Source organism: Ictalurus furcatus, chromosome 17 (assembly GCF_023375685.1).
Source record: "Ictalurus furcatus strain D&B chromosome 17, Billie_1.0, whole genome shotgun sequence".
Classification (NCBI taxonomy): Eukaryota; Metazoa; Chordata; class Actinopteri; order Siluriformes; family Ictaluridae; genus Ictalurus; species Ictalurus furcatus.
The window spans coordinates 10245677-10270933 of record NC_071271.1 but is presented as its reverse complement, the minus strand read 5'-3'; the positions used below and the strand labels follow the sequence as shown (position 1 = coordinate 10270933).

At 37.9% G+C, this 25257-nt stretch overlaps 1 protein-coding gene across 2 annotated transcripts in view; it reads left to right on the top strand.

The window, feature by feature from the left end:
* Window positions 1-25257, top strand: part of mcamb (melanoma cell adhesion molecule b) — a 39826-nt gene that overhangs the window by 5480 nt on the left and 9089 nt on the right. For both annotated transcript variants that reach the window (XM_053647767.1, XM_053647769.1), the window contains exons 2-10: window positions 17455-17579; window positions 17765-17999; window positions 19543-19607; window positions 20368-20455; window positions 20550-20726; window positions 21631-21758; window positions 23021-23156; window positions 23244-23359; window positions 25026-25167. In XM_053647767.1, coding sequence (XP_053503742.1) covers window positions 17455-17579; window positions 17765-17999; window positions 19543-19607; window positions 20368-20455; window positions 20550-20726; window positions 21631-21758; window positions 23021-23156; window positions 23244-23359; window positions 25026-25167 — 1212 coding nt within the window. The remainder of the gene's footprint in view (window positions 1-17454; window positions 17580-17764; window positions 18000-19542; window positions 19608-20367; window positions 20456-20549; window positions 20727-21630; window positions 21759-23020; window positions 23157-23243; window positions 23360-25025; window positions 25168-25257) is intronic.

Sequence of the window (25257 nt, the reverse complement as noted above, 5' to 3'; positions counted from 1 at the left end):
CCATCCATCTTCTATACCGCTTTATCCTTTTCAGGATCACAGGGAAACCTGGAGCCTATCCCAGGGAGCATCAGGCACAAGGGTACACCCTTGACAGGGTGCCAATCCATCACAGGGCACACAATCACACACAATGGACACTTTGGACATGCCAATCAGCCTACCATGCATGTCTTTGGACATTTGGAGGAAACCGGAGTACCCAGAGGGTACCCCCGCAGCACGGGGAGAACATGCAAACTCCACACACACAGGGCCACGTTGCGACTCAAACCCCCAACCCTGGAGGTGTGAGGCGAACGTGCTAACCACTAAGCCACCATGCACCCTCTTATTCAGAACAAGATCAATAATTAGATTATTGCTGTCCATGTAAATGTAGTCGCTGTGTAGGGCTGTAAAAGTCAGAGCCAGATGCTAGAACATTTTCAGTAACAAACTCTTTAAAAAAAATCTTGGCGAAGCTGATGGAGTTCCCAGTCAAATTACTGGTGTCCCTTCAGAACATCTCAAATCTAGTCCAGTTATAGTAAAGCTCTTCCATTCTCATAGACCATATTTTCTCCTTTGGTGAACTCCTGAGACGACATCATAAATGACCTTGAGAGTGTACGTTCTCTCTCCATCATCATCTCCATCATTTCTTGTTGAGACTAACAAGCAGCTGTTCACACCTGGCACCCAATTTTGCACTGAAGATCAAGTTTCAGAAAAGAAGCATAGCCACTGCTGTCCATCGTTATTGCAGCTTACTGCAGTCTGTACAGAATTTTTTTGCGATTGTTGCGGTCAAAAATTCTGGATTTTGTTGCGGCGTTTTTCAAAAGTTGAGTTTTTTGTGCTTTTTTGCAGAAAACTACTTGAATTGGCGAATTTTCAGTTGCACGAAATTATTTCTGTCTTTCGTAGTGACGTTTGTTGGTAAACGAGACCTTTTAGTGAATCGAAGAGGGCTTTGGCTAAATGTGCATTGTGAAGACATCACATGACACATTTTTTTTTGCAAGCTCTTCCGAATATTGCAGAGTCTTCTTGATTTTGCGGTAATTTCTGCTATTGCAAAATCCTGTAGGGGCTGTCACTGTGATCCATTTACAACAATGCAGATTTCCTTTAACCAACATCTCTCTACTCCTGCCTGTTGGGCATGTAAGATTTGCAACACTTCCTCCATGTACTTTAAGTCATTTGCATTCTAGGTCTCTACATTTCTTTTAGTGTGGTCACCGGATGAATTTTTGAGGAACAGTCAAAATAAAAATGCTAGTTAGAATTTGTTGGTCAGTCATAAAGAAATGTTGCTGCCTTCCAACAGATGTAGATTTAACTGGCAATTTGAAGAGGTAATTTATTCTGTATGTACAGAAAGAACACTGACCCACAAAACTTTACTTACAGAAGAGGCTCTGTGTGAGGAGCCGTGCAGCAGTCAGCTGGGAAATTCCTCTATGTTTGTGTTAACCAGGGCTGTACAACCAGCTAAATGTGATTTAGTTTTCATAGAACTTCTCTCCTGTGTCAAGATCGCTAAGGTGAATTAAATCTAGACATTTCACACTGAGCACTTGTACAGTACTGTGCAAAAGTTTTAGGCACATGCAAAGAAATGCTGTAGAGCAAAGATGCCTTCAAAATAATGAAATTAAATGTTTCTACATTAAGAAAAAACACAGTAAAGAGCGATAAACTGTAGTAAATTAAACAAAGTCAATATTTTGTGTGACAGAAAATTAAAATAAAAATACTAGTCTCAGGTAGAATTAGTGCAGTTTTATAAGGAAATTAGCTGCAAGTTTTATTGAGCATCTTGCAGAACCTGCCATGATTCTTCTTTGGATTTGGAGACTTTGACTGTCGTACTCGCTTCTTATCTTTGCAGCAAAACCCAGCAGCCTTCATTATTTTTTCTGTATTATGTATATGTATGTATGTATGTATGTGTATATATATATATATATATATATATATATATATATATATATATATATATATATATATATATATATATATATATATATATATATATATATAAAACTTCAGGACCAAGTTTGTCTTCTACATATGTAACTTCTTTACAGTTGATACAGAGGTGCACTGTAGTGGCGTGGAGGAGTAGTTTGGCCTGGTTACATCTTATAAAAGCAGCACCACATGCTCACTGTATCTCATTCTAAAATTAAATATAATAACGCTGTATATTATATTAATTTTATAGGGGGGCACAGTGGCTTAGTAGTTAGCATGTTTGCCTCGCACCTCCAGGGTTGGGGTTCAATTCCTGCCTCCGCCCTGCGTGCATAGAGTTTGAGATGTTAGAGTGGTGCATGTTTGGGGGTTTCCTCTCCGAGTCCAAAGGCATGCACTGTAGGCTGATTAGCATCTCAGTTGTCCATAGTTGGTGAATGGGTGTGTGTGTTTGCGATTGTGCCCTGCGATGGGCTGGCACCCCATCCAGGGTGTCCCCTGCCTTGTGCCCTTGGCCCAGTCTCCCCATGACCCTGTGTAGGATACGCGGTACAGAAATGGATGGATATTCATTTTATACTATTCCATGCTGATGTGATGCAGTATAGCTAGTGTGTCTGATATAGAGTGCAATTTTTTATCAACTCATTACCGATTCCTTTTGTCTGGGCTGTTTTCCATTGATGTTGCTACTATTTCTCAAAACAATTCCTGGATGTTTCATCCTCTGACCATTTTCATCAGTGGTGTTTTCAAGGTGTAGGCTGAAAGCGGCTGTGTGAGCTTTACTCTGCTATCGTCTCCAGTAGACAGCGGTTACGTCAAATGGCTATTCTGTAACATGTGTGGTCCTACAGCACTGATGCCTACTGGAATTGCCATGTTTAACTGTGGGAGAGGCTTCACTGATGCGGTTATTTTCAAGTGCTCAGTGGGAGAAAACTGCTGATTAGGCAATAATGATGGCACAAGATAACGTAATAGAAATGCGCTCTCTCTCTCTCTCTCTCAGGTAGTATTCAGACAATATTTTGCATGACTCGCTTTTGTTTTCAGTAGGCTTTGTGCAGTCCAGCCCAATCACATTATTTCCCTTTTATTTAATAGCGTAAATGCAAAACAAAGAGACTAAATTGTATGAATGAACAAATTTTTAAATGAATAAACCTGTTGTTATTGTAAGGTATGTATAGACACCTGAGCAAAAAAAAAAAGAAAAAGGTCATGCCCAAAATGGCAAAATATTTAGCTTTTAATGGTCTTAGCAACAAATTCAGTTCAATTCAGTTTTATTTGTATAGCGCTTTTAACAGTGGACATTGTCCCAAAGCAGCTTTACAGAAATATATAAATCCAGGATATAGATTTTAAATGTATGAATTTTGTTCCTAATGAGCAAGCCAGAGGCGACGGTGACAAGGAAAAACTCCCTGAGACGATATGAGGAAGAAACCTTTAGAGGAACCAGACTCAAAAGGGAACCCATCCTCATCCGGGTAACAACAGATAGTGTGATTATAAAGAAGTAAATCCCTTCTATAACTGTGGTCAAATTGTGCAGTTGTGTAACCGGGAATATTCATTACAGTTTTTACATGAAGTCTGTTTTGTTGAACTTCTCCACTGTTCATTGATGGAGACTTGAGTGCAAAACTGTTTGTGACAATTGTAGTCCTGGCCATCATAGCATAACTGTTCATATGAATTGAGGTCTAAAGTCATCTTTATGGTTTTTAAGTTGTACCATCCTCAGCAATCTCAGTGATCGTTAGGCTGCGCCATGTGGGGCCATCCTCAGCAGAAGCATGTGACTTCCAATTTATGAGAACTCCAACCAGAAGTAGGGCATCAGGATGGACCAGGCAGGTCCAGAGAGCAGAAGGGGTCAGGATCACTGGTATCTCAGGTGTATGTGTATGTGTAGCTCGACAGAAACAGCGAAGGAGAGAGACAGAGAGAGAGAAAGAGAAGGAGAGATTATTAACTATGCTTATTGCCCCGTAATTAAGAACATTGTTAAGGACAATGTACTTTGTGTGAGTGCAAGCAGGGACTCCAGCAAGACTAGCTATGACAGCATAACTAAAAGGGAGAGCCAGAGGGTAACACAGAAATGAGGGTGCCCTGGAACATAAGGCGGTCAGCCACCCCACTATCAACAAACTTGGAACAAATCATTGGTCAGGAACTTAGCAAGTATTAAACACGTATATAAAGTAGCTTAGTATGGGATAGGTTTTCCCTTTGATTTCTTTAAATGTTTAATCCTTGTGAGTAAACTTGAGGATAGCTTTTTTCTTTTTCTTTTTTTCTTCAACCATTTTAAATGGATGAATGTTCAATCAAACATTTTAATCATTAGCGTGATTTTATCTTTGCGTACAAGAAGATTGTACAGTGTATGTGATTTCCCGTTTTTAGCTTTTCACCAAACAGTTCACTGCCGCAAAATTAAACGAGCAAATGGTGGCACAAGAGGTCTAAAAAGTGCATTTGTTTACTTCTTGCTAATTTTCTGACCAATGATTTGTTGTTAAGACAATTAAAAGCTTAATATTATGCTATTTTGGGATTGGCCCATTTTGTTCTGCCCAAGAATGTACACCCTGAAATTACACCAGTCCATCTCAGGGAACCGTACACACACTCATTTTCACATGGCAGTTTAGTGACAATCCACCTACTGGCATGTTTTTGGGTGGTTGAAAGAAACTGGAGAACCCGGAATAATCCCATGCAGACACGGAGAGGACATGTGAAACTCAAAACAGACAGTAACTCCAGCTCAGGATTGACCCTGACCCTGTAGATGTGAGGCGGCAGCACTACGTTTTACATGGGATGTGAGATTTGAGATGGACTTGTGAGAATATAAATCAGCAGAAATATTTACTATGGTATATCGAACCATGCAATTACAGTAACTGGATAAGGTGAATCTCTCAGAGCTGTAGTTTAGTGCGAAGTTCAGATTATAACGCTGAAAAGTCATTTTAGCTAATGACAGTGAACTATGCTTGTATTCGCTGTATCTTGAGTGGATGCCTTCTCAGTTGTTTGGCATGCATTTGACTTAGCCGTGCTACCAACGGAATTAATGCTCCTTAGATGTAGCTCCCTTGAGAAAACTAAAGATGAAAGCTTGGAGTGAAAGTGAAGTTTGACATGTTCGAAGAGATTGTCCTCAGCAGCTGGAGAGTGGACATTACTGTCTGAAACCTAACACACACTGATGATTAGATGGTCAGTTATGTGTGGTCTTTTGTGTCTGTGGACAGAAAATTACTACTGATTTCACATTCTACTGTACTGAGCAAAAGAAATGCAATTCATGGGAAAGAATGCATGGAATGCATATCCGAACGTGAACAAATATTTCCTTGTTTCTTATAATCTTTTACTTTATATTGCACTATTTTAAACAATTTCTTTGTTTCAGGTAGGAAGAGACTCTTCAAATGTTCAGTGTTTAGTGTGATTAGAAATCTCCACTGCTGTCGCAGTAAAAGTCTAAAATCATAGCAACGCATAATAAGACATGTTTTTCCTGAAGTGCCAAATGAGAAAACAAAGAATTCATTTATAAACAATATGCTTTCACATCACATGGGAGTGAGCTCATGACCGCAGTTAGAAAAACAACCCATTTTAGGACTTTTTTTTTTTAATGCAATAAAAAAATGTTCTGTTTACCTGATCAAAAATCAATGTGTGGACTTAATGCCCTGGCTTGGACATTAAAGTATGTGAAAACACTTTCATCTGCTTTCTTTTTGTGTACAAGGTTTACAGTAAGTACATGGAATAATTTTATTAGATTATGAGGAAGCTGAGTCATGACCCATTATAATGTGAGGATTTCAGCTTATTTATTTATTTATTATCTCAGGCTAAAGCTTCAATTCAGAATAATATCACTCCTTGCTCTGGCTGGCACTCGTACACTTTAAATGAAAATCAAATGACTTGTGGATGTGGAGCAAATAGTTTGATTTGTAAAGTGAAAAACATTTTGAAGTGCTAGTTCAGTCAATTAAGACACAAATTCAAATTATATAACTTTATTAATTAAACTTCATTAACTTAATTTTTCCACTCATCCCTCTGATTGAGTCTTTAAAGAGGCCTACACCAACAGACAGTGTTTCTCTACCAAAGAGAGTTAGAGTTAGTAAGAAAGTAGAGTGTATGAGGGTACGCAGTAACAAACAAGCATTACCATGTACCTTTCTCTATAGCTTTCTTTTATCCATCAAGATCCACTTGTAGAGGTGTACAGAGGGCATCTTAAAGTAAATGTTGAATGTGGATGGGTGCTGTGTGTCCCATCAACCTCTGTCCCTGTCTGATATAATTCATGATCTGAGAAAATGTCACCTATACAATGTCTCTTTCTCCAGTCTAGACAGTGTGTCTAATCTGCACAGACTGACACCTCCGGTCTCACAATTATATGTGGTCACTTTTGGGGTTAGTGGCTTGTGTCAGGACTGGAATTATGAGGCTTCTGTAGCTTGCAGGCATGGAGTAATTTCCATAATGGTCATCTTATCATGGTTGACACACTGAGTAGAGATGCCAGACATTTTGCCCCTTCTGGTTGTTTAACACTGGGTCTCTGTCCCTCCTACTGTGTCTATGTCATAATTTTAGCTCTTCCCCAGCACTTTATACATCATTTAATCCCACCGAATGTGTCTGACAAGTGTTACACCTACATTTACTAACATCTCCTCACTTTACTATGTTCCAAAATCTCAGTCATGTTAGTTCTATTGACTTCCATTGATTTCTATTGACAGTTGAATTGAATATATATCTTTATATCCTCATGAATTTTGGAAATTCTATTGAGTCTGCTTTTTCTTTTGTGTATCAGATGGCAGGGTAACACATAGTAACACTTTAAATAATTTACAGTACAGCACCTGGTGTCTGTTCTTTATCTAGTCCTTTAGAGAAAAGAAAACTTCACTCTCGCCCAAACACAATGGCTTCAATGTAAACGTTCTCGGCTGCTGGGAGGAAGCAACGTCACATTATGACATTCTGGGACTTTCCAGTCATGGTGAATCCTTTTGTGTCACCAAGAAAATAAGTAATGCTTAATACAGTCCCCTCTGAAACTATTGGAATGGCAAGGCCAAGGCCAATTCAGTTGTTTGTGCTATACACCAAAGATATTTGGGTTTGAGATCAAAAGATGAATATGAGAGGAGAGTTTAGGATTTCAGCTATTATTTCCTGGTATTTACATCTACAACTGTTAAACAACATAAAGCATCAAACCTTTGTATCAGACCACCCAATTTTCAGGCAAGCGAAAATAATGGAAAATATGTTCCACATATGTGACTGACAGGTGTTTCTTGTTACCCAGGTGTGTCCTGATAGGTTGACTGTTTAAACAATAAATAGCTCTGAACACCTACTCTTGGTTTTAGCCTTCAGTTTCACTAGTGAAGACTGCATTTGTTGTTAAAAAGGATATGCTGATGAACCCAAATCTCAAACCCAAATGTCTTCAGTCATCTGGCAAAAACAAATGCATTGGCCTTGGCCTTGCCATTGCAATAGTTTCAGAGGGGACTGTAGTAAAAAAAACTTGGGCACAGATTCAATATCCCATTCTTTTAGCAGCTGAAAAAGTGGTCTTTGGGAAACGGATGTTGATTGTACTGAAAGGGGGGATTACTTAGCCTTCCATCAGAAGTAGTAGAGACTTCTCTCCAATCGTTACGTTCTGCTTAATAATTGATGCTTCCTGAAACACCAGTCTCTGCTGATTCCAGATGTATTAGTAGCCTTTTAAGCCAGCATGGTCTACAGAGCCTCTTTCGTGAATAGCCTCATTGCTCCAGAGCATTCTTGTTTACCCACATACGATGGAACTGACCAGTCTGAACCAGAGAGCACAAAGGAATGTAAAGACGTCTTAAATATTCACTTTTAATAAGGAATTCAGATATCATCTCTATTGTGAGTAACAATCCAAACTGATTTTGGACTGACTCCCACAGGAACTAGCTGACACCATTCTGTTGAGAGTAACTTGGCAAACCCTCACAGAGACGCCACTTCATAACCAGTGTTAAAGGATGTGTCACAAATAGTTTTCCCTGACTAATAATATACTGTATTTCTTTGTGTATACTGGGGAAGTGGTCCAACAGGTAATAATGGCACACTTACTAAGTAACAATAGAACATGCTTGATAGTACACTGAAATAAATATAATCAAATGCAAACAAAATAGAGAATGCTTTTTATAGCACAGGAAGCATTCTCTCATTACACAATTTCTCAGTGTCTGTTTACCAAATAGGGTTAATTAGTTTAATTTGGTATCTGGCTTCTGTTGCTTATCTGTTAGACATGTAAAGTCCTGCCTAGCCTTCATGAGCACTCTCGTAGTAAATATATTACAACAGGGCGGAAAAAAAAACATGAGATGGATGTTTAGAAAAACAAAAGAAAATAAGATATTGCTTGTTGTTTCTTGTTTTGCAATGTTGACTTTTAAATAGGTTGATGTATCCAGAGGTGTTAGCTGGGAGTTGACAGTCTCAACAAAGTGAAGATGGATTTTCTGATTAATTTCTTGGCTGTGTATGCTTGCCTGTATTTTGGTCTTTCAAGCTTAGTCAGGCACTTTATCCTGGCTACTGGCTACCTACTGGCATGTTTTTGGGAGGTGGGAGGAAATGCAGACACAGGGAGAACACAGACAGTAACCTGTGCTCAGGATCGAACTGGGGAGCCTGGAATCTTTAAAAACGGATGCTGTGTTTTTCCTCTATATTTTGTGTTTAGTTAGCTAAATAGCTATAGTTAGGCTAGGCAACTAGTCTGCTAAGGGTGTCTGTATGTAACGGCAGGTTCCAGAGCTCAGTGTTATCTGACAATTGAAGTGCCTACCCACTTTTGACGTTTGTACTGTATTTTGTTCTTCTCCTGCTTTGTGTTTTGTTTTTTGTGCTCAATGCTTTTCAATAGCTAATGTTAGCAGCCTAGTTTGCTACGGTCACCTGTTTATTCTGAGCCTTAAAACATTGAATTGTTACAACAGATACAGTGCTCTAAATGCTCATACTAACCATTATGTTCTGAGCATGATGACTATGATCACAGTAGCAAATATGTGTGTAATTAGAGTCCTGAATGTTTGAAATATTTGAATACTGCTTTATGTATATTGACTTGCCCCTCTTGGCATGTGAGAGGGCTGCACAGCACACACTTGAGTCATGGCTTATTAAATTCTTTTATGAGGTGCTTGAAATAACTGCCAACATGGTCTCCATGGTGTTACTTAAAATAATTAAATTGAATGTGCATGACCTCTCTGTCTATTTCTAGTTACATCAGATTCAGTTAATTGGCTTAATTAAAGAGATTCAGCACATTTATTTAAAACGGTTAATCTTCAAATCTACTTTACATGGCCGCATTGTTGTAGATTGGGAAGGCATTCACAAAATACCTTTGAATACCTGTCTGATTTTTCAGTCACACCCAATGTGGACACACCAAAATGGTAATCTCCATCAAAAACGGCATCTGAGTCCATTGTGATGTATCTTTTAATCCAGCTAGAATTTTTCTTTACACAAACCATGATCTCCTCTTTTGGTCACTCTACAAACATGCCATTTTATCTTTCATCGAAGCATTCCATTGATGAGACGAAAATATTTTGAACTTTCAGAAATGGCTGAGGGTTTGTTTTTTTTAAATAGAGGATTCCAATGCCTTTAAAAGCCCTTGAACTCAACACTGTGCCACAAGCAAAAGAACAGTTCCTTTGGCATGCTTGAAGGTATGAAGTGCAGCGCACTGTATCATGCCAGTGTTCGCTACACCAAAAAAGGAGTGAGCTGCTCACTTGTGCTTCATCATTTTGTCTGCAGCAATTACTTCCAGAAGGACTGGCTATCTATAGAGCCAAGACCCTCTATTCCATTGAGAGATTTTCATCACATACCCCATTCTTCTTGGAGCAAGTTATTTGACAGTATATGAAACAGCGCAGTACACATTCTGGCCGATTGGTTTGTTCCCATACTCCACTTCTGCAGTTATTTTTACTTTTCCTGCGTTGACAAGGGTTCAGTGCAGGGACTTTTTTTTTTTAACGTGGGAAAACATTGTGGAAGGGAAGTAGAGGAGCATGGGACGAGCCACAAGTGGGAAGTCCTCAGAGACCAGTGCTAAGTGCACTTAAGATATAGTACATTAGCTATGGCAATGAAGACCCTATACAGTGTTCAGCAAGCTGTACATGAGAAACTGACCACATTCCACATGAAGTCAAAAGTCATTTACAGCAAAAGTCATTTACAGCTAGGAGGTTGTAAACGAAATACCAAGACAACTTGCGTTCGTTGATTTGCAAATAGGGAGAAAATGGGTTGAATATGATGACAATGAAAAATCCCAAACAAAAATGATGCATATATCTTTTTTTTTTAAAAGCATATATTATATTCAAGCATCTATATTTCTCTGAAATGTCTTACTGAATTCCATTATTATTATTCCTTTATTTGCATGCTTCTCTCAGTTACGTGATGGGTTAAACTGCTGTGGCTGACCCACTAATGGTCTCCATGTGTTAGGTCATACTGTAGGTCAGTGATGCTGTTTCCTTCTTTTGTCATGTTGGAGTGTGTGAGAGATCAGCAGCTGCTTGCATTAGTATTTTTCTTACTGATCATAAAATATTGTTACAATTCTGACCTTTGTTCTGCTTCCAAGGGGAAGCTATTAGTGCAGTGTTAAAATTCAGCCTCAACAATCCTCTAGAAATAAAAAATGTAATGTCCATGTAATTCATTTGGCCTGGGCACACTGCTATTATAACTTTTTTCTGCCATAATTCAACTCGGAAAAAAGTACAATTACAGTAAACCCCCAGATGGAATGTTAATTACTTTAGGATCTGCTTCCTGTCAAAGTTTCTTCCTTATACGGCCTCAGGAAGTTTTTCCTCACAGTGGTGCTCATTAGACATATTGTAGCATGATCTATTGTTAAAAGCATTTTACAAATGAATAAATGAATTGAATTATAGTCAAAACAGTGCTTTTCCAGGTAAACTGTCTCTGTGCTGTTAAAGTGGTTACAGTTCAGTTCAATTCAATTTATTTATATAGCTCTTTTAACAACTGACATTATCACAAAGCTGCTTTACAGAAATCCGGACATAGATTTTGATTTGTCACTAATGAGCAAACCAGAGGTGACTGGGGCAAGGAAAAAGTCCCATAAGGAAGAAACCTCAAGAGGAACAAGACGCAAAAGGGAACCCATCCTCTTCTGATTGACACTACATAGTGCAATTATAAGTCATTGCTCATCCACAGCTGTATACTGCAGAGTCACGCAGTGTTATGTGTGTGATGTTATGTGTATGGGCATCAGGGTCATTTTTCATCTCTTTAGATTTTTTTTACTTTAAGTCTATAATACCACAGTAAGGTGTGGTATTATTGTTCAGTGGTTATAAGATATAAGACTACAAGATAAATAAAAAAGAAGTAAATTTGTTTGCATTACTGAATCCTTTCCCATTCATTAATGAACTAGCTTTTTCACCCACCAGGTAAATGGTATTCATGTCCTGGCTTGTCATATCCTAAATGAATAGCCCAAAATTTATAGTTCAATTCAATTAAATTTTATTTGTATAGCACTTTTAACAGTGCACATTGTCACAAAGCAGCTTTACAGAAATATATAAATTCAGGATATAAGTTTTAAATTTGTCCCTAATGAGCACACCAGAGGCGACGGTGGCAAGGAAAAACTCCCTGAGGTGGTATGAGGAAGAAACCTGGAGAGGAACCAGACTCAAAAAGAAACTTTTCCTCATCTGGGATGCAACTTCAAAACATATAGCTTTTTATGCTTATTAAAAACATTTTTACGGCATTTAAATGTAAACTGAACAAAAACGTTTTGTGGACACCTCTGATAGAAGACTTTCGTGTTTTAATTGTGTAGACATGCATGTGTTCATTTTTCAGATTCTGAATATGTGATGGTAACATAACTTTAGTGTTAATGGGAGATAAGATCACAGTGGATCTGGAATCTATCCCAGGAACTCTGGGTTTGAGGCAGGAATATAGACATCGCATAAGATTTCAGTACATTGCAGGGTAGCATGCAAACACATTTATACCTAGAGGCAATTTAGAATTGCCAAAGAGGTGTGAGGAAACTGGAAAACACTTAAGGAATTCATATGAGCATGGAGAGAACAAACGAAACTCCCAACGGTAAGCTGAGCTCAGGATCAAAGGTGGCAACACTACTCACTGCACCATGTACTGCAATGTAAAATATGAGCTGTGGTGAAATTAAAAACTGTGATTCTTGGAAAGTTATGTACAGTAATTATGCACAGAATTGTGCACAGGGGATTCATTTCTATCATAGATAATCTGTGATGTCATTCAGATAAACACAGCTGGTTACATAATATACCACAGTATTGAAGGACTTCACATACCTCATAACCTTTCCATGTGAATGTCACTCACACCTGATACAGTTTATTCTTAGACCTGTAATGTCAGATATGACACAGTTGCCCATGATATCACCACCAAATAAATCTGCTCCATGGGGGCTGTGGATATTTCTTATACCACAGCGCTGCTGAATTCTCGAATCCGACTCATGACACAGTGTTGATTAATTTTCTATTCCAGCACTACTTTGAGTTCTAGCTGAAATTAAAATGTACATTACACTGTACTAATATTTATTATTTGTATTTATATTTATACACTTGCTTTATGGACTAATGGACTTGACATTATCGTTACTATAGTAACAGATAATTCACAGGATTTGGATGGTGGATATGCCACATAATGTAAGTCTAATAATAATTGAATGAAAAATCATATTATTTAAAAAATTACAACGTATAATTGTTGATATGGTGTAGCATGGAGATTATTATATATATATTTTTTGCAACAGAGGTTCCTTTAAGTTTGCTACTACGGGAAACTTGGCAAGTGATAACACACACACACACACACACACACGTTTCTTGGTTTAAATAGTGCCAGTGAAAAGCACACATGTGCATGTCCACACACACATACATATATATATTTTCCAAAATGCAAATGTTTGTGTGTGACTACAGCTACAATCCTTTTTTAGTCAAACTCTTCGTGGAGCAGCAGCAGGAATAAAGTGTTTATGCTCATAGTTACAGATATGACACACTAACTGTAGGTCTCCCATTTCAGAAGGCTGTTTGGCAGTGGAATAAGCATACTGTTGATTTCTGGAACCAGAGAAACGGCAAAAATATTTGTGTGATTATTAGCAGGAGCCTGTTGTTCTTCATTTTGTTATAAAACTAAATGTATCACAGGAAGTTGGAGCTTTAGAGCTGGGGTTGTGGTCTTCATCCAAGGCCTGTTCTCAGTTCCACAGGAATACTGACATACTTCGGTATCGTTTTAGACGTTTTAGAAAAGATGTGTCAGGTTTTAAGAAAGAAAAGCATGAAGTTTGGATCTATTAACAGCAGGTTTAGCATCCAATACCAAAGCAGTGTGTTGTTTTGTAAGGATATGCAACATTGAGGACTCGTTGTGAGGAGAGATGCATTGTTATCAATTTTTCAGACTGTGTAGGAGCACATATTTTTTTGTACTCGTTCATACTGATACTGATACCGTACCTATAGGTACGGTATCAGTATTAAATAGGGACTTCACCGATCATTTTAATTAGCTGTTTTTATGTTTCTTGGTTTAAATAGTGCCAGTGAAAAGCACACATGTGCATGTCCACACACACATACACTACTTTTTTGCTTTGCTTTGAATGACATTGTTTATTTCTATATACAGCCATATGGCTGTTTGTGTTGACTGTTCACACATAGTGTCATTTGGTATCAGATGTTGGTATCAGAGCATTTCTCATGAGTATGAGTAAATGAGTAAATAAGCATGGTATTGTCCAATAGCAGTATACTGTACGATCTATGCCTGCCTAGTTTGCGAGGGGATTTATGTAGATTTGAGTCGAACTCATGGAGCTTTACTAAGACTGTATATTTGTTTTATGTTGAGGGTTGCATCTCTAGAAAGCAGTAGTCCTAGTATTCTTTTCAGTTGGGCTGGCTCCACGGCACACATGGGGCCCATGAAAGGATTCATGCCAGCTCCTAGCCCAAAGTTCTGAATGAGCACATCACAGTGTTGATGGTGGCCATATAGGGCTTGGGTAAGTGGGATTCAGGGAATGTTTGATCATGTTGCATGGATAAGACATTGGAGCGTTCAGTCTGGATTCAGAGGTGTCTCAGAGCACTGGTGTTTGTTTGGATTACCTCTAAGCAGTAGCAGCTCATCAGAAAGTGACGACTGCCTAAACCTTTAAAGTATAGACACAGGAGGAGCTGCTTTAGCAATATACAGAGATTCATGTTGGACAGTGACTATCCAAGCCAAAATGTATTTCCCAATTATTCTTCCAGCAGCAGCCATATCACACATATGAGACCCATATGAGTGAGTGTGCTATCTGTCATGTCTGTCTGAGTACTTTTACATTCCTTTTGATATGTAGCTAGAATTTTGATTACACACATTATATAGTGGTTCACAGAGGATATTTTGATTTTGTATTTGTACTTGGAGCTCATTTCTCTAATTATCGAAACAATTTGTTGTTTCGATAATTAGTCAGTCAATTAGTCAGTCTGAGTGAACTGTAACTCTTTTGTCCTTCGGATTTAAGTGTCTGCTTTTCCGTGGGAATCCCAGATGCTTCATCTTTGGCAGATTTCAAATACAATCTGTATTTTTGAGATTTTATCATGATGGATTACAGCACCCATAAGCCATTGCACGCACCATATCATATGACCAGAGCACCTGAATCACATTGTTGTTTGACTATCAAGGGTATTTAAGTCACGTACTGTTTAACACCTTTTGTCTGTCTTTAGTGGTTGTCACTATTTACTTGCATCATGTTCATGTTGTTGTCTAGCCTCGTTATATCTCATTCATGTTTCCTTTTGCTTCACTGTAAATATTTTAAAATAATAACACTGTAAAATAATAATTTTTCTGCACTTGAATCCCTCTCTACTACACATTCCTGAGAGATTTGTACTTTAGATTTCTGATTTGTTTTTAAAGTTTTGTTTTTTTAATCATGTAATTAAAAAAAAAAAAAAGAACATCACAGAAAAAAAGAATTTGATCTAATGTCATGTTTATATGCTGTAATTCAAATTTATGTAGGAAAATCATATTCAAATACTTTTGTCAGCGTCCACAAGTGCCATAATAAAGTGTTTAGTTCTTAAAAAAGAAAAAAAAAAAATTATATGACAAGGACACACACATGTAGCACCTACCTTCCTGTCCCTCCAAGGTTGCTTATTTGATGCACTCAATCATAGTTTATAGTATTTCATAAAATATTATAAATATTACAGTTGGTTTATGATTATGCAGAAGCCATTATAAGTCAGTCCCTCCAGGATTTCGCAGAAATTAAAGCAAAATCAAACAAACTCCGCTATATTCGGAGGAGCCTGCAATTTTTCAAAATTACCACAGATTTTCCGCGTCATATGACGTCATCACAACGAGCATTCAGGCAAAGCACTCTTCAATTCACATGTATCTAACATGAGTACAGCTAAAAAGTCTCATTTACCAACAAATATCATAGCGAAATATCGTGCAAAACAATTTTGTGCAGTTGCAATTTCGCGGATTGAAGTAGTTTAATGCAAACCCCCCCCCCCCCCCCCCAAAAAAAAACTCTTGGATTTTGAAAAAAGCCGCAACAAAATCAAGCATTTTTGGCCGCAACAATCCCCAAAAAACCCCTCAGTGACATCCTGTATGGACTGGTGTTGTTATAAACGTTGTGCAGCACAGAACATGGCATTATAATGAATTGTGACACATTATAGTGTTACATTCTTTGTGTTACAAGGAATCCATACCAATTTGCAAAGAAATTATAAGTGCAGTTATAATGATTTATGAATGTGGGCTTCATAGAAAGTGTTACCAAATCAACTGTGTACTTATATTGTAGATATCATGTGATAAACTCTATTCCAGTTCTGTTTTTTTCTCTCTCTGTGCATCACGTGAGGCTCCATGAATGAATGCATTTTTCAGTCCCCAGCTGTTGCCAATTACGTTACTCTGGCCTCTCTTCTCCTGTCAGTACAGACAGAATAAGAGGGTCACTCATTTGCTGCAGTCCAAAAAAAACTACGAGTCTATTCTCAGCAGAGGCAACATTGGGGTAAATCTTTCAAAGGAAAAAGGTCTGACATGAGGGTTACTGCAAAGTTATAGTGGAATGAAGCATGAAAAGATGCTTTATGCATGTTTTAGTGTATTTTACATGCAAGGCCTCAGACACGGTTAAAATACATCTTGAAAGTTTATTTTAATCATAAAAATTTTAATCATAGACAGGACTCTCAAGCATCTTCATCGCTGTACATTGTGGTAACATTTCGTCAGAGCTTTTAGTGGATGCATCATCAGTGAAAACATCAAAGAAAATTGATTGGTGTTGAAAATGCCCGTGTAATGCACAACCTTGTGTATAGGGATGTTCCAGGTTCTGTTGTTACTCTTCACTGAAGGCAGAGCAGGTCTGATGGACACACCAGAGCAAGCCAGTCCTGAGCTAATGTCACTAATGCACAGGAAATGCTTTTGTTGGGGAAAACTAATTAAATTTCTTTAATGGGAGACCATTCTTCATGCTCAGTTTCCATCTCACTTCAGCGCCGGCTGAAGGGAAGGATGGCTCCATTTTCATTGTTGACTGTAGGCTTATGCACATAAAAACAGCACTCATGCACATTATAACAACATCAGAAGTAAATATACTACAACGGCTATAATTTCTAATCTCTGCTTGATACATTCTTTAATGTCCAGTGGTTTTTTATATATTTTTTTTCATCTCAAATAATAGGATCTACAGTCTAAATCTTCAGAGCTATATCTTCAGATGTACTTATAGGAGGGGAAAAAGCAGCAAATTTCCAGGCAGCGACATGAACAGTGGGTCACTATACTGTGGTGTAAATCAAGCCTTTATTCTTGCTGAGGAGTGGCACACTCGAATGGTGGACATTACATACACATGTGTGGGCTCAATAGATTCCACTCATAGCATTTCTCCTAATCTGCTACTTATCACTTTTTTTTGCTGCACTCCAACCATATCAAGAATTTTGTTTTGGGAATGTTGTATGTGGACGGCTAAAACAGTGCACATGTGCTTTGGATACATGAATTTGATGTTTTCATTCCGTCTCTGATTAGTAATGAACAATTAAATTCCATTGTACATCATCTGACATGCAGTTCAGTAGTCTATTTAAAGCTTGTCTTGTGGTTGACTGAATGTGTGTGTGTGTGTGTGTGTGTGTGTGCGCGCGCGTGCGCGCGCAGTCTGGGCCATGTTTGAGGTCAGCATGGAGGACAGGATAGAGGTGTTCATGGGCGATGTGGCAGAGATCCCCTGCATATACAACATTAGCGGATCTGCCAGTTCACCGACAGTACAGTGGTTTGTAGTAAGTCAAATATTTAGATATGTTTTAATTGCTTTTCTCTGGTATATTTTCTGGAACAAGTTCTGATATAAATAAAGTTTCTCTTTCATACTGGCACCTAATGCATTCCTATATATATGTATGTATATATATATATATATATATATATATATATATATATATATATATATTTTAACCTCTTTTAGAGATCAGCAAGTGACAAGACCGTGCGGATCTACTACAAAAACGACAGCCGGGTGATTGAGGATCTGGGCACAGGTTTCTCAGGGCGGATCAACGTATCTCACTCTCAGGAAGGCATGATGGGAAATTCTATTCTGACCATCAATGCTGTACGAATCACTGATGCGCAAGACTTCATCTGCCAAGTGAAGATGGATGGAGGCAGTGAGGAGAGACACACTCAACTTAAAGTGTTCAGTAAGATAAATCCATCTTGCAGGAGTGGCACCACTTGATTAAGAGTAGCACTGGCAAATTTTTATACCAAATCCAACACAGTGAACGTTATTTAAGGAGTGACACAAGACAGAAAATAATGTGCCCTGGGGGTGTGATGCGGCATGATGCGAGGCGGAGTAAGTCCCCCAGAAGTGCATGATTTTCATATAACCACGTGGTCTGTCGGGGGTATGTTATTCCACGTACACCACAGCGATTTGCCAACGATTACAGTGTTGAATTTATTAATGTATGACACATCGCATATTTGAATGGGTTATAGTTAGATCTAATGTTGTGAAATGTCCAAGAGACAAATGAGTTCCTGTTCACTTGCATTATAGTTATTATAAACAGTCATTGCCTCACCAGCCTCTCTCTCACTCACTCTCATGCTCTCAAAAAGCCTGTTACAGGGACTTTCCTATGTTGAAAAACTTTGTAAAGCACTGCGTTCCAAAGCACTTACACCAGACACTACTTCCATAACAGTTAAATAAAAGTCTCCTAACAATTTTACTTTGTTAAACATGTTTTTTTAAATCCATTTATTATTAGTCTTACATTATATGTAGCATCTGCTGTCCCAATAACGCATTATAATTATGTAGCACATTATATAACATTAACCTATCATGCCTCCAAAATGGTGCAACAGAAAAGCATTCACACTGTCGTCCCAAGATCTCGAGTTCAAATCCCAACAATGCCACAGCCATCTGTGACTGGGAGACCTATAGAGCAAAATTGCCTGTTCTCTCTGGGTGGCATATGCAACAACACATCAGACTCATGTTGAGATAACAGGACAAGGACATAATGGTATAATTTGACAACACAGACTAAATGACAAATAATTAATGTGCGCTCATATCTTACCTCAGAGGTTACTTTCCCTGACACAGCTAATATAGCTACCTGGCTCTCGCTCACACAAACCATACTCACTTTGGAAGACACAATCCATGTGATGAACGTAAAATCAGAATCAAAATTAGGGTTAGAATGAACTCACATTATTCAACAAGTAATGTGATGTTTTCCTGGACTACATCTGGACGAGAAGTATCTCCATCCATAGTCACTATGGAATTAACCGGCAATACTGATAGCAGCAGCCATGCTGTCCTGTTCTACATAGTGTACAGGGCAGGGTCTTTCCTTTTATTGAGACTGATCACACTTCCATACACCAGAACCATTAAATAAAAATAGTTGCCTCAGTGAGTATAGGTGCTGCCTCACAACTCCAAGGTGCCGAGCTCGGGTTACTGTTTGCGTGGCGTGTCACATGTAATCATTGTGTCCCCATTTAAGTTTACAAAATGGGATGGATATATTTGTGCATGTATGTAATGTATGTATAGATGTTTGTATGTATGTATTTATTTATTATATGCAATAGTTTGGTAATTGCCCTATACCCACTATCTGGAGTAGACATAAAATATAACTTTGATTTCACTGTACCAGTAATTATGAGGAAATGTTAATAATAATGTCACTATCCTTTGTCCTTTAGATACTCCATCTCTCCCTTCCATTGAAAAAGAATCTTATGCCTCAGTCACAGAGTCTCTGAATAAGGTAATAGAGATCAGTGTTATCAGTGTTCACATAACACATACAGTGTTATGACCTGAACTGAAGTGTGCTACATTTTGATAACACAACAACAGGTCAGGGCTGATAGATGATTGCAACTCTATTGTGTCATTTAATTTTACTTCTACTTCAAATATACGATGTAAAGTGGAATGGCATTTCTACAAATAAAGATGATTTAAAGGTCTTGTCCACTCTAAACATATTTTTTATATTATTTTTGGTCTCCCAACTATCCCAAAATAGCATTTACAACCTTAATTGCATACAGTGTGTATGTAGAACAAGATACTACTACTAATAATAATAATCATCATAATAATAACTCTATTGTGTACCTTAAACAGCAAGATGACATAATGGTGAAGCTATTGTGATAATGAACTAGTTATAAGTAAATAATATTCAAGCTATACATTTATATTAATGTGCTCATATGTTATCCTTTTAATAGCAGCATCTCATTCACAGGGACTTGTATAGTGGATGCTGCACAATAATCGAAGGAGGATAACAATGGATAAACAAACTTCTTATTATTTAAGAAAACCATATATATATATATATATATATATATATATATATATATATTCCTAGGTGTTGTAGCACTACTTTGTAAGAGTCGGTCAGTTTTCACAGTGGGAAATGTGTTCTGGACAGTCTTTGTCCACTCGTTGTGTGAGACATTAGTTAACATGCAAAACATTACTCCAAACCCCTGCAATATAATTTTGCATTTCAGATTGCATCCTGTGAGGTCAGTAGTGGATACCCTGCCCCCAATATCATATGGTACAAAGACAGAGCTCCGTTACACCCCTCAAATGATGGTAAGTACGGGATCACACAGCATTACAATGTCATAGACATCATGTACAGTATATTTTCATTCTATAATGTGTTTTCTCTCTGCCTCTGCTTTAGTCAAAGTACAGAACAGGCTGACTATGAATTCCAATGGCTTGTTCTCAGTACACAGTGACCTGTACCTCACAGTAGTAAAGGAAGACCAGGATGCATATTTCTACTGCGAAGTCACCTACTTTGTTCCTGGGGCCGAGAAAATGGTAGAGTCTAACCGGATCAACATCACAATCCACTGTAAGCCATTTCTCAGTGATTTCTCAGAATAATGATGGCTTAATGATAACATGACAAGCAAGCGCTGCATTATGCTGTATACTAGGTACATTTAATGAATTATTCTTACTTGAATTTGTAGTTCTATTTGAGCAGTAGTTTGGCTGTGTAGCATGTTTGTGTAGAACTTCTAACACACATTTACCACTGAACAGAAATATCTATAGTCATTTTCACACATAATGTAAATTCTCCCAAATAAAATCAGATTACAGGATGGCTTATTCACTACACAGCGATTGCATAAATATAGTGGAAAATTCAATTAAATTCAATTCAGTTTTATTGTATAGTGCTTTTAACAATGGACATTGTTCCAAAGCAGCTTTACAGTAATATATAAATTCAGGATATAGATTTTTAAATGTATGAATTTATCCTTAATGACCAAGCCAGAGGTGACGTGGCAGGGAAAAACTCCCTGAGACAATAAGAGGAATAAACCTTGAGAGGAACCATTAACATCTACGAACTGAAAGCGATAAGTCAAATAAGACCTGAGCCAGGAGAGGGCCGTTCCCTTTATGCCAACAACGTTTTCTAGTCTACCAAGGAGAATAGTTCAATGGTATCAAAAGCTGCACTAAGGTCAAGCAACACAAGCAAGCAGAGACAACCCTGATCAGAGGCCAGTAGTAGGTCATTTACTACTTTAACCAGCGCTGTCTCTGTGCTATGAAAATGCTCACCAGTCCCTCGGCTTCCTGCTAGTGCTTGAAAAAGCTGTTTGTATGTTGAGTTAATTTAATCTTATTGCCATTATATGCAAAAGTACAGTTCAAGAAAAGCTTGCCCTTACTTCTCACTTATACTAGAAAGGCCACAACTTTCACAATTTTATTACTGGTTAATGTCATCATCATAGATCCATCGTCAGTAGTTACAGTGTTCCTGGAATCCCCTGACCGGCTCGTTAAAGAAGGTGACAACGTAGAAATAAGATGTCAAGGAGATGGGAACCCTCAGCCAATCAAATCCTTCATGCACAACAATGTAAGAAGTGTCTTTTAATCAGTGCTGTAATTTCTACCAAACCATACTACAGATTTATAGCAGTAAGTCAAGGCAGTTGGACTTGTGTTATAATCTAAAGTCTAAAGATGTTTAGACTTTATTAGTTCTGTTGAAATTAATCATAACCTTAAATTGTAATTAACTTGGCACTCTGGCCTAAGGATATGGATTAGTGTGAAGCTGGGGTACATATGTTCGAATGTCAAATAGATTATGAACAGATACAGTTGAGTGCATATGTTTTTATAGCTTTTGGGCAAAGACAGAAATGTGGTTCATAGCAATAAGAAATGTTGTGTCTTCAGAGGTTTCATAGATGTTCCTTCATTTATAATGAATAGCAAAAAATAGTAGTGTTAAGATATCAAGATATTCTTGAATATTTTCAATATTGTGAATTTCCTTATCTGAACATTTATTACACAGGTAGAGGTTGACCTGCTATGGTATTACTGCCTGTTGCACCTCCTCCGTTGCCCCTAGGATTACTGCTCTTCCTTCAGCCTTGCCACCATGCCTAACACAATCAAAACCATACAGGCCTCCCCAGTGACTAAGGCTGTAGCAAGCCCCACTGGCACTGTTAATGCATGCTCAGTGCCACTGATTTCATATGGCATAGGTAAGCTGCAGGGTCATCAGCTGGGTACGACCACTCAACAACGTTTCGCTCCTTTAACCCCGAAGCGTCTCCTGGTGGAAGTGCATTGGCAGGGATTTCAGGGCCTGAATATGATAAATAAACAGAAATATTTTCTGATAACCTCTGATCAGCTTTTGGATCCTTAGAACAGTAATATTTACCTTCGCTTCTCTCAGCACATGTGCCGCAGCTCATGTTACAACAGATACACTGTCTTATTCAAATCAGTCTGGAGACTGAGAAGGCAAAAGTTTGATTTTTTTTTTAATAACTTTTTTAAGTATTTTTGTTGATTTTCCCTTATAATTTGGATATTTGTTTGTTGAAAGATACAACTGAAATTGGAATACTTCTTGGAATTATAATTTGGAAAAGTATTTTCCCCCTCCCCCACTTAAAAACATGGGCTGGAGGGTGGGGTCTCGGGGTGCAATCTTATGCACTCAACTGTAGGTAGACACTTTGAAATGACCCTGATGACTGAAAACCAGACAGTCAGTACTGCTGCACTGTAAAAATGACCAGAGCGCCAAAAGAAGAGCTCCACAGGTCATTCAAGTTGGTAATAGCTTTAACAAATTTCTTCTTTTCGCTACAGGAACAAATTGATTCAGATGCGGGCAGGCTGGTCCTGAGTAATGTGACTCGACTAAATAGTGGTGTATATGAATGCAGCTGTCTGGATGCAACAACTTATGAAAACATCATAGGCAACATGACCCTTATGGTGCACTGTGAGTAAAAATGAACGTCCTGGCTACTGCAGCTTGTTTACTAAGCTAAATGAGTCCATTATTCTCATGGTGTTTTTGTTCTTGCAGATTTGGATACTGTTGTGATCACACCTGAGAATCCAGATAGCCTGGATCAAGGACGGGATCTGTCTCTAAACTGCAATGCCCTTTCCTCTCTGGCAACACATACAGTCTGGTACAAGGTAGACTTGTCGGAGATTGCACATATTTTGGTGTATGCAGTTAACTGATAAGGAAATGTTGGGTTTACTTGCAAATGAGCACCTATGATGACTGGATCTATAATGTAATCCACAAAAAATGAAAGAGATGAAAAGGTGTGATTCTATACCCGTAAAAGTCTGAGAGTTAGGTATGCTACACAAGCAAACAAACAGGAACACTTGAATATATTTACTTATACCACATCGCTGTTGAATGCGCAGATCTAACTGGTTGACTAATTTTCTATAACAGTAGCTCTGACAGTAGTTTCGCCAAAAACGCTCGATATCGTTTCTATAGTAACAACTCATTCTCAGTGATTTGTATGGTGAGTGATGCACAATAATCTAAAGCAAATAATAACAACTGATGAAACGTTGTGTTTTTTATTAACAGGCAGCTCAAACACACAGTTATCATTGTAGTTTCACTATACTGTATAGTGTTCATAAATCTGTCTCCAACTTTTCCCTTTATCTCAAGGGATTACAGTGAGTGTTTTTGACATAATATACTGTATACACAAGGGGACGCGTTCAGTTTTTTTTAAATACGCCTTTGAAACCAGTATGAAATTGAGTTACTAAGCCAAAATGTCAAAAGTATGTACAAAGATAAAACACATAGCTTTATAACTTTCCACTATTGACATTATGAACATACAAATAACATAATAAGCATAAAATAATGTTAACATAAAAATAAAGTTTTTCTCAAGTATTTCAATGTGTAGTATTAACATTATGTATACACCCCTTGTCCTAAGGGTTCATCACAAACTAAAATATAAATATCTGGGGTTTCCTTCTTCACAGTGCAGAAAGGCTGCATTTTAATCAGTGGACACCACTCGTTTTCTCTGCTGGGTCATTTTTGACCCTTAAGCAACACAATTAACAAAGAAAGACATTTATATAACATGTCAGTGTAAGAGGTCTCAGGGCACTGACACCTAACGCATTGTAATAGTCAGCACGTTTTCCTCCACGGGAAAGACTTTTCAGTCACGTGACCTCCTGTGATTTTTGTCTTGATGCTTGTGACAGAAAAAATGATTCCATATATTATCTTTGAGAAAAATGAGAGGATGGTGAGGATTACTGCTACTATAATATAAGTGATAACAGGAAATAACTTGTTTTGTGGACTTTAAACAACATTAAACTATGAAACTATAGTATAGTATAGTAACTATAAAATGATTTAAAATTGTAATCATTGGCAAATTGCTGTGGCCTAAGAAGAGTAAAACACTTCAGCACATTCTGTTATAGGAAAATAATCCACTTTTGGGTTAGCACTTTGCATCAGGCCACATCATACCACCCTGCCATGGATTATTTTCCTATAACTGCACACTCTGTCATGTTTTATTCCTTACCTTATGTCATAGTAATGGCTCTGACCTATGTATCAGCTGCAGTGGCTATAGGAAATGAGCTAAAATGAAATGTTTGCTTAAGTACATTATTTGAAGTAAGGTAAAAACAGCTACAAAAGCTACAAAATATATTTTAAACAGCTTTATTTATTCTTAAGTACAGACAAGAACTAGGGTTAGGGTTTGGAGATATAACAAATTACTGCAATTTCTAAGGGTCTGGTTTATAGGCGTATACCTGTGCTGTGTGTGAATGTGTCTAGGACAATGTGCTGCTGGATGAAGGCCATGTGCTGACGTTACGCAACGCCTCCTTTGCCACAGCAGGGACATATGTTTGTGAAGTAACGACACCTGAGCTTCCTGAGTTAAAAAGGCGCAACACTGTGCATGTCCGTGTAAGAGGTAGGTTTTTACTAAACGTCTACCTCACACGAGACTTTATCTGACTGGTTCATTTTCATAAATGTCCTGGGTCAGTGTAACCTATAATAG